At 37.8% G+C, this 10,900-nt stretch overlaps 1 protein-coding gene across 1 annotated transcript; it reads right to left on the bottom strand.

Moving 5' to 3' along the window:
* Positions 1 to 4,126: 4,126 nt before the first annotated feature.
* Positions 4,127 to 10,651, bottom strand: mcrs1 (microspherule protein 1). The gene is made up of 14 exons (XM_034139523.1): positions 10,455 to 10,651; positions 8,667 to 8,809; positions 8,366 to 8,504; positions 8,100 to 8,264; positions 7,863 to 7,972; positions 7,664 to 7,772; positions 7,114 to 7,252; positions 6,561 to 6,636; positions 6,387 to 6,415; positions 6,168 to 6,260; positions 5,988 to 6,070; positions 5,802 to 5,889; positions 4,775 to 4,902; positions 4,127 to 4,525 (listed from the first exon to the last, which is right to left on the bottom strand). The coding sequence occupies exons 2-14, from the start codon at positions 8,807 to 8,809 to the stop codon at positions 4,439 to 4,441; spliced, it is 1,389 nt and encodes a 462-aa protein (XP_033995414.1). The 5' UTR covers positions 10,455 to 10,651; the 3' UTR covers positions 4,127 to 4,438.
* Positions 10,652 to 10,900: the final 249 nt, after the last annotated feature.

Below are 10,900 nucleotides of genomic sequence, written 5' to 3'. Positions count from 1 at the left end.
CCTTCACCCCCTCACTCAGATGAGTTCATAAGAAGAAGAAACGTGAAAGATAGTTTCCGATTGCTCATATTAAAACACAATCGTTACTCACTTCTGTCAGTCGGCTGCTCTCCACGATTCACAACCGAGATTACGAAATTAATGCTTTGAACTGCTGCACAATAACTGACCGAGCTGCGTTCAAGACAACCAACGTTAGTCAAATGTGAACCATTCACTGCATGAGGTGGACACCAAACGCCTCTCTGCAGAACAGGCGAGGCAAATACATATAAAACCTGCATCAAATCATTAATCGGAAAGGATTTAAAGCTTTATCTAATCTATCTAACAAATGAGTCTCAACTTCCTACAATTCTATTGCAGTTGTTAATTATTAATCACATTTACAGCCACATTATCTCAATAACCATAAAGGATGGCTCATTAGGAAACAGTAGCAACGAGTTAAGGTAGGCTACCAGAATCTGAATCTGTACTAATATTTGAAGTGCATATCTGTCACTGGTCTGTGGCAATTTGAGTGTAGAATCTAAAATTTAAATGTGAAGAAGAATAATTCAATATTATTTGGAGAATAAAATTGAAATGGTGAGGACAATTTCGAGCCTAAAGGTCATTATTTAAAGTAAGACTGTATTTTCGAAAGAATTAAATAAAAAACGTACTCATATTCTTGCAACCCTAATACACTTTCTTACATATTAAAACCCAACAGCAGGGCTTTTTGCCCCAGGGCTTTCCAGTAGGTTCATACTAACACATCTTACTGATTTTGTATTAGTATATCAGTATATGGTATAAACAGGGTTCGAGTTATAAACTGAGCTCTATGGGGGTCTTTAAAATTAACGCGTGCGCGCACGCACACACACACACACACACACACACACACACAGACTCAAACACACACACACACACAGCAGCAGCCCTCTACTTGCTACAAACTTAAATATGAAAAGGTTCAACTACGCACGCACACATCATCTCGGCTCGCGCAGCACGCTCACAGGCATAGATTGCGCAATAATGTATTGTTCACCTTTGAGGTGCAGTGCAGGCATATTGTCATTCAAGAGATGCGTAGTTCTTTTGGAAAACATGTTTTTCTTTTAGCCCATTTACCTCGTTGACGTAAATAATACTCATTACATTGACACATGCATTATTTGAGATTAAAATAAAGGTTGTTGGTAATGTATTAGCGACCCCCACAGATGTATGATTTCAATGCGTCCGTCGGAGCTCAGGCCCCTCCTTATGGGAGCTCAGCTCCCATTGGCTCCCACATAACTCGAACCCTGGGTATAAACAGTGCTTGAATTGGAATAAAAAAGGTGCCAGTACTCTAAATCGGCAACTGTTTCAAGTCAATTTATTTATACAGCCCAAAACAAGAATTTGGCTCAAAGTCATAGTATATCCTATAATGCTGATGCTGATGGGTTTGTCTCTTTACTATATATTTTAGAAAGGCTCACTGTACTTAAATAAAATGACTCAGGGTGCATCTGAGATTAGAGGGGGTGCAGGGGTAAAGTGCTATTTTTATAAGTGGGGAGTGGATCTAACACAAGATTTTTTTTTAAATATTGAAGTTAAAAGCATCAATCTGGTGCACTTTGAGAGAAAAATTAAGAGATCTATGGATACATCTCTCAACATCCATATGAAACAGAACTGTAAACAGATTTTCTATTTCTTTATGGATATTTTACAAATCACTCCTCTTTTAAACTCTATTCTTGTTTAACTGTCATGTATTTCATTTTTAGTGAGTTACTCGGATGAGTACCAGGAGACAGCGTTTGGTAGCCTACTCTGGTACAATTGTGGTGAAGGCATCTGAGTTAGATGTATTTGAACCGAAATGTCTACAGGCATAGCAGAATATGTCATCTATTTTACAGGACATTCCAGCCAATCTCTGTTTTTAAACCATCAACCATGAGCTGCAAAATGAGTTTACCCCACTGTACAAGCGAGTTGGGAACTTGTTTAAATATACCTGGGCAGGCTCTGTTTTGCCGAGGTCCTCTGGCACTTGCGGGCAGCCGAGGGGTGGCGGTGTTTGGGGCGACGAAGACTGCTACTCCGGGGGCGAGGCGGGCAAAGCGGCACCTCATGACCTTACAGTCTATGCTCATGCATATTTTTGCCACGTTATGCGCCCCTTGCTATCTTACAAAATAAAAGTGTCACATTCATGAAACTTGCTCCATTCATTGGTACTAGTCCTACAACTATACCCTGAAAAATGCTTGAGGGTGGGATTAATACAAACATCTTTTTGGGTGGGGTGCATTTTATGACAGGCCTGGTTTATCATCCGAGTCAGAAATAAAACAAATATGGAGTGAGGGCTAGTCCTGCAATTGTCCAACACATTTACATACACACAGTAATTAATAATACATGTTGAATGAAATAAAGAAATAAAGTGACATATTATCCATACTAAAATTGTGTACATTATCACACATAAAATAAACATTCATTTTGAAGATTAGAGTCCAGTGACATGGTAAGCAATCAAAGTCAGTGTGAACAACATGTCATATTCATCTTTAACCCTTGTGTTGTGTTCGAAAGCTGTTACCGTTCATGGTGTTCGCGGGTCAATTTTGACCCATGATTTATCTCCATCTCCAAAACACTCCAAAATAATGACCAAACAATCCTGTTGTAATTTAAAGGTTATGATGGAGTTAAAACAATATTGGATGATAGTCATTATTTTGGAGTGTTTTGGAGATGGAGATAAATCATGGGTCAAAATTGACCCGCGAACACCATGCGGTAACAGGTTAGCCGCTCAGCATAAGTTACCATGGAGATCTAGCCCACTAAAAAGAGAACCAGCGTCGTAGGACCGGAAAGCCCGAGTTTTCCCTGAAGTTAGCCGGCTAAGCGAAAATCCTGCTTCGTAGTATAGGCCCCTGGCCTCTGGGCTGTAGAGCCTGTTGTAGAGCATAACTCACTCTCTTTATATGGGCTACTTCTGCTACTACCTTGTTTTTTAACAATAGCTGCAGTGACTTGAGTTTCTTCTCTCTCTCTCTTTGCTACTCACCCAAAATGACATACAGAGGAGCAGAATGTCACAAAAGAAGTGTGGCTTTGTTTGGATTTGACCACTGTTGTGTAAAATGTGGCAGAGGCTTGTCGGTTTTTCTTGTTTAAACTTTGCTTGTGTGAGCCGTGCCATGTTTGGGGAATCCAGTCAAAACATAACCTGTGGCATATATGGAGTTGGGATGGAGTTTCTATGGTTACAACAGATTCACTGGACACTGTGCTTTGGTGACGATATTTCCAGCTTTCACAGTGACCCAACCACCCTCTGACAGCTTCATGTGAAGGTTGATTTATGTTGTGCTTAACAAAAATAGTAATGTGCATATAAATGTGAGCAATTGTATTTTCTCTTAATTTTTTATTTACTTCTGTTTTGTTGATTGTCAAGTGTTGTTTTGGAAGGGCTTGTATTGTTTTGTGGGACCAAGGTAGAATAGTTGTTAATGAAATAAACTGATGGGGATTCTTAATACAATTTTTTTTAAATGCCTATAAAGTTTGTGCAATGGATCAGAACATCCTGTCGCTCATTGACACATTTCACTGACAATACACTTCCTTTATCTCACAGTTAAAAACAGATCTGTTACATATGTAAAGACTAAGCCACAGACATGTAAACCACACCTTTAGTAAATATGTGTTTAAGAAAAATGGTATGCAGTTGGGTGCAACCTGCGGGCAATTCAATTTTGACTACAACTACAGCTTTCTTTTTATATATATTAAATTGTATTTTAGGAAAAAAAAAGTTGTCCCATCTGATTTGCCATTCATGGATTTGTGTATATTTTTGTAGTTTTTATTTTGTAACCGAGTAGATAGGTGATCATTATTTGAGCCTGACCAGATTAAATACATTTCACAAAAGTACAATTTATAATTTGCTGAGTATTTGCTTCTATTGCTGCTGTAGAGAATCCCTGTCACTTATACTGCATGTGGTGGGCTTTCTAGATTGACCTGTTGGCAAAGTGTATACTACATAATCAACGCTGCAGCTATGATAATGAAATGAGATGTTTCAACAGCAGATTAGACTCTTGAGAACTTTGTGTAAACAAGTTTAATATTTTGAAAAGTTTTACTACAGAATTTAAATACAATATTCTGAAAATGTAAGAAAAAAACAAAAACAAAGGCTTTACCATGACAGTGTCTACATTACAACATGGAAACTGTCCAAACAACAAGCAACACTTGTTACTACCTTTCCCCAGGATTTAGCTGTAGTCAGTTTAATAATTCACATTTCAGTAAACATGGCAGTTGTCACTTATTTGTGGTGGCACTACCATGCTTCATGAGATAACCAGTTAGTCATGTCCTGTATGTTCACTCTTCTGCTCAGGGCGGACATTCACTGCGGGGCCATCTTGGCTGCTTCAGCTTTTATTAGTGAGATGAGTTCCAGGTTAATGAGAAACACAAAGCGGAGACCTGCAATCTAAAGAGACAAGATACAGTGCGTTAGTGCCATGTGATGTCAACATTACCAATACGAGATTGAAACATTGCTAGGTAGAAGGGAGTATAGCACTTGTAACATGTAACATGATGATTTTTTTGTTGGTGCATATTGGGTTCAGTTTATGTCCTCTGTGTTCTATAAGAATACTTTGAAATTATTTATTTTTCAATAATAAAATGCAATAAGCAATTGGTTATATTTTACAAGGAAACATTTCCCACACACCTCCACCACGGAGTTGTTGTTGAGTTTCCACTTGTTGCCCGACAGGACCGGTCTGCCATCTATGTAGATGGGTCGTCTCCCCTCATTTGCGATGAAAAAGTCTCCATTATTCTTCAATTTAATAATTCCTGTCGACAGAAAGAAAGAAAATCAAGATTACAGACTTAAATGGGTAGTTTGGTTACAATTGATTATTGATTCAAAACGTTTTAAGACCGTGACCTTTAAGGACTCAAAACCCCCGGAGTTCTGCATTATTGTGACTAATGCTATGTTTCTCAAACTTTTCTTTATGTGTTCCCTTAATGTTCCCTATTGAAATATTTTTCAGCCAAGTACCCCCTGACCAGCAAGAAAAACCTATGAAAAAAGACAAAATACAGTGCTGCGCCAGTGGTCTGGATAACTCAAATGTCACTTTGTTTTCATGTTCAGTCCACATCTCGTCCAAATACACATGATGTGACTGACGTGTTGTGTGCAAAACTCAAAAATTGAACTGATGCTGTTATAATTGGGCTAAACAATCTCAATTTAAATCAAAACTAAATATATTAGCAACGTTAAAATAGTTCATATGCTCTAAAATCTTTAAAGGTGGGGTAGGTAAGTTTGAGAAACCGGCTCGAGATACACTTTTTGCTATATTCCATGGAATGCTCATAACATCCCGATAGCAATGAATATCTTAAGTGCTTTGACAAAAAATCCATAAAGAAATGTCATCTGTGGAAGCCGTAGTACTGTCAAAAGCACGGCAGGTAGGCCATCCAGCATTGGATGGCCTACCTGCCTGTCAGCCTTCCATCTGTGCACAAACTTATCTCGTGCCCTCATTGGTCATGTGCGCGTTCGTGTGTGTTGGAGGAGGGGCTCTGTAAGGAAGTGGCAGATTTTTTCCGGTTGTGTATTTTCAAATTCTAGCGATCTCGAGCCGGTTTCTCCAAAATTACCTACCCCACCTTTAATTGTGGAAATGTTTCCCTGTTTTTTGTTGTTTTGCTTTCAACTGTTCAAGTTAGTTCACCTTGTTTTCTTGATATTTTCCAGGCAGGTCCCTCTAGTGATAGATCCACATCTATCGGTTTGTCCTTGGTCGCCCGGCCTAATGTAATCTGTGTGAACATGAATAAAAGTTAAATAGCATAATCGGGATAATACATCATCAAAGATGGGAATCCCTCTCACTCTTTCATTTTTGTTTTTTTCTCACCTCCCGCGATCTCATGAGGTAGCGGACCATTCTTCCTCGTAGCGCTGCTAGTGTCTGGTTGTCAAAGTCAGGCATGCTCATCCCTATTGACACACAGATGAACACAAATTAGTTAACTGAACTGGATTAATAACAAACTAATTTACCTGGAAAGCCATCTGTTTGGGATTGATTACATACCTGTAATACTGTCCACGAGGACCTGCCAACGAGGCAACTCCTGCTCTAACTGTCTGATCTCTCTTTTCTGGTGCCGATCAGAAATCATCAGCTCTGAAATAAAGACAGAGGTAAATCAGAGGTAAGGACGTTTATGTTAACAGTATCAAGATGATCAAAGATGTCATGCATGCTAGATGAATTGTGTTTGTCTTGTTTCTTCATAATCCAATTTCTTACCGTGTTCCAACACCTCATCTCTACTCTCCCTGTGTGAAGAGACACAAAGGAAAATGTATCAACATCGAAAATTCATGCACAAACAATACTTTATAACAATACTTTAGTGAAAAGATGATCAAATATATTTCTTATCAAACAATACCATCTTATGCAAGATACAACAAATCTTACTTTAGCTTTACATCGTCAACCATCTGTTCAGCATCAGAGAAGTTGAGGACCTGGTCACCTTTAGGGAGAGGCTGGACTGTAACATAAGAATGACAAAGTTACAAACAGAATTACTCATTACTTTGAATAGAAAAACAACACTCAGGACTTACTCACATAACACTCAAAGAGGCTTAAATTAAGTTTTCAGTTTTATATGACTCTTCAAAAAGGGTATCTTCTGTATTGGCTTTCCTGATTTTATAATAATCATTTCCGAGAGGCATTGACCATTTTTAAAAGAGCCAATGATGTTTTTGATAAGTGTAATAAAAGAGTTGATCTTGGCAGGTGTATTAAACAATTACAGCAGTTATATCATTAGGCATGTTGAACCAAAATGAACATTTCCTATCAGTTTTGAGAGCTGTGCCTTCTATATCCCAAATCCCAAAATAGACTTATTGCAGTTTCGCTGGCTAAACATATATATTTTTACTAAATAAAAATGTAATATATTACTAATTGCTTTGAAGATACATTGGTATTTATCTGTGTAGGTAACTCTACTCACCGCTCTGGTCATCCAGTAGGTAGTACTGCTTCAGCAGCTGCCAGTGTACCAGCAGGCTCTTGGGGGTGCGAGATTGGTGAAAAACAGCGGGTTGTTTGCTCAGAAGCTCCTGGAACACGTCCAGCTTGGGCTGACTGGTCTGTTCAGTGACAAATGTAAAGCAAAACCGCTCGTGAATACAGCAGTCAGATATTTACCAAAGTGTACAATATTACATTTTGGCCAATACTTTCCCACCAATTTTGGCCAATGGCTGATAGGGATATAAGTCTTTCTTATAGTGTACTTAACATATTATGATGCCTACTAAAACTTCAACTTAGATATAGGTAAAAATTGCCACACTTATTTTTACGCTATGTATCGGCCCTTCATATTGGAAGACATTTTTCTAATGACATTTCTGGACTATATTTAATATTAAAGCATTTATTTGTTGATACTAATGAAGTGCCAATGTCACCATGCATCGTTATAGAACATTTAAAAAGTATGCTATATGTGCAATGTTTATTAAACAACAATTGCTAAGTGTATCACTTTCACTTACCGAGCCAACCTTAGCCAGCAGGGCCTCCTCAGCCTGACTGAAGAGAGCTTTGCTCTGGATTGCCGCAATGGCTTCTGGGTGAAGCTGACGCATGGCCTGCCATGCTAGCCTAAACAAAGAGACAACAGAGAGAATTAAATTACTTTTTAATTGAGTCACTAACATAGAATATGGAGGGAAAGGTAAAGCAGCTACTTACTTTGAGATAACAGGGTCATATAGGAGTGAGTACCACCTCTCTTTAATTTCCCGCAACGTGAAACGACAGCTGAACTTCACCCCCAAATGAACAGAGGTTAGGTCTGTGGTCTAGAGATAGATACAGACTCATTAGATCATAAACTGACAAACTGATTCATACAAACTGGTCACAATTATTATTTACATATTCATTATCCATCTTATTGGACAATGATGTTAACATAATACTACTCACCTGCAACACTGCATTTATAAGTAGCAGGTCATCAGTGGGTTTCCATCTTCCCAAGTCTTTAGTAATATGTAGAGGCTGCTTGCTTTTCTTTACTCTTTTGGTGATGGGGGCAGGGTTGACTACCATGGTGAGAGGCAGTGAGAGAGAGGTTCCTGATTTTGTCACCTAACATAAGGACAAACAAATATTCATCAAACCTCTGTAGGCTTATCATCTTTGCCACTAGATTTTTCAAAAGTGTGTTGGGTTTCTAAAGTCTTATGTACCTTCTTTTTCTCGCTGGATGAAGGTTCACTCCCTGAAAAGCGGATAGGCTCTATGACAGGAGGGCCTTTGACTCTGCTGGAAGACTTCACCAGACTGCTCTCCACCAGTTCATCGTCAAACTTCTTCCTCTTTATTGACCTAAAACATCATTGTATAAATACAATTATAATGCAACCGTTTAAACAATTGCATATGCACCACTGGAATACACAGTAAATATGTACTAACAGTAAACAACACAGCTATGCCTTAATGCCAACAAATACATACATGATGGAATAATGCAATATACAAGTATACCTTGAGGAACTTCTGCGTTTGGGAACACCGCTGCCAAATGCTTGTGTTGCAGTCCTTTTCACATCTTTGACTCCAAGTGACTCTTCGTCCTCCGACCGACTCTGAGCACCAGCTACACCAACTACAGGGTCGCCGGCCTGCATCTGTTCAGCCACAACATGAAACACATCAGCAAATAATCCAGACTCAGGTCAGAGAAACATACTTTCAACACGGCAAGATGTTCTATGGCCAGAGGTGGAAGAAGCAATTAGATCTTGTACGTAGAAATACCAGAGAGTAGGAGTAAAAATCCTGCAATCAATATTGCAATGTTACTCAAGTAAAAGTACAAAAGTATTAGCATCAAATTATACTACTTAAACTACCAAATTTCAAAGTACTCATTATGCAGATTGGTCCATTTCGGAATAATATATTATATGTTTGATTATAATTATTGATGCTTTAAAGTGTTATTCGAAGCTGGTAAAGGAGCAGCTAGTTTTAATAACGTTTTGATGCTGCAGAGTAGCTTGTGGATTCACTCCAGGTGTAACATAAATCTTATAGTTAAGTGTTGATTATATTTCACCTCATTAATCCAAATCTGCAAAATTAAAAAAAATATCACTTACATGTACTGGAGAAAAAGTACATGATTGATATCTGAATTGTAATTGGGTAGATTGAAAAACTCAAGTAAAGTACACGTCCCTCAAAATGTTACTTTATATATATATATATATATATATATATATATATATATATATATATATATATAGTACTTGAGGGCACCTCAGAAACACAGTGAAATGTTTATAAGTGGTGAGCTATAGACAGTGGTGTAAAGTAACTAAAGTACATAAGTCCAGTGTCCATGGACCATTAACTCCCTCCAGGTTGCATACAAACCTTCAAATCAGTACTCAAGATTTACTCAAGCACTGTACTTAAATACAATTTTGAGGGACTTTACTTGAGTATTTCCATTTGTTGCTACTTTGTACTGAGGTAAATAATGTACTTTTACTCCACTACATTTATTAAGTAACTTAGTTACTTTGCAGATGTTGTTAAATGAATCTACCCTGCAGTATACAAAGTAATTCAACTTTGCTAGCTTTGATAAACACATAAATGCATCAATAATTATAATCAAAACATTGTAGCTATTCTGAAATGGGCAAATCTGCATAATAAGTACTTTTACTTTTGGTACTTAAAGTATATTTTGATGGCAGTAGTACTTTCACTTGAGTAACAATTTGATTGTATAACTTTTACTTGTAACAGAGTATTCCATACAATCTGAGTACTTTTCTCTGGTAGCTTTAATTATTTTAACAACACTGTGATATATTTTTTATTTTAGCTCAAAAGGAAACATACAGTCAAAGTTATAACCTGACAGACGGATTAAGGCCCAGCATGAAACTGATTATCCTCAACATTACTTAACAACTCTGAGATTGTAGATCCTGTGTTTATGTTTATGGGAGTCAGAGGAATGGACTGGCTAATCAGATTAGCAATGCCTTTGTTTACATACGTTAGCTACCGTGCATCGCTTTCTGCCTTCAATGTGTAATATTTAGTGAGAATTTAAGAACTGTGGCAAGATGGAGAACTTGTTCAGACAATATTGCACTGCATCCTATTCGGTTAGATAACCTAATTTGTTCAAATATAAAGCTCGTTAACATTCGCTAACTAGCATTAGCTTAGCAAACAAACCGTTCTGAAGAGAGCTATCGTTAGTTGCGTAGCCAGAGCTAACACAACTAGCTTCACTGTCTGGGGACTCACCTTTCCCCGTTGTATTCCTTCGTTCTGGTATTTAAACCGTTAGCTGGAGTCTGTATGGTCTATGTATGCCTTTTAAAAACACATCAGTAGCTAGCTACATGGCTAACTGGCTACATGAATTTGACGTTTTCCTGTTAGCATTAGCTGCTCTGCTAGTCTGTTTTCTTCCTGTGAGGTTGTAGCACCTTGACGGCGCATTACTGCCTCCTTCTGGACTGGAGAGTGAGTCTGAATCAAACTTTAAAGCAGTTTTCTGACTTGATATTTTACATCTACTTACATGATCTACACAAATCCAAATCCAACTATTTATAACCAAGGTTGATGAGTCTTGTTTGCATTTTGGGCCAATGTCATGTTACTTAAATGCTATTAAATTACACATTTAAAAGCTTTATTCTTGTTCAAATATTTACACGTTCCCCCTGTTTGCTTATTTAATTTAA

Source organism: Trematomus bernacchii, unplaced genomic scaffold, assembly GCF_902827165.1.
Source record: "Trematomus bernacchii unplaced genomic scaffold, fTreBer1.1, whole genome shotgun sequence".
Classification (NCBI taxonomy): Eukaryota; Metazoa; Chordata; class Actinopteri; order Perciformes; family Nototheniidae; genus Trematomus; species Trematomus bernacchii.
The sequence above is the reverse complement of the archived record's forward strand: the minus strand, read 5'-3'. Positions and strand labels throughout refer to the sequence as shown.

Excerpts from the sequence above, each read along its gene's own strand:
- mcrs1 (XM_034139523.1), bottom strand. The coding sequence starts at position 8,809 with ATGCAGGCCGGCGACCCTGTAGTTGGTGTAGCTGGTGCTCAGAGTCGG. Across the intron at positions 7,253-7,663 it reads TGCTGGCTAAGGTTGGCTCG|ACCAGTCAGCCCAAGCTGGA; the intron begins GTAAGTGAAAGT and ends GTCACTGAACAG. Across the intron at positions 4,526-4,774 it reads ACAACAACTCCGTGGTGGAG|ATTGCAGGTCTCCGCTTTGT; the intron begins GTGTGTGGGAAA and ends TTGTCTCTTTAG.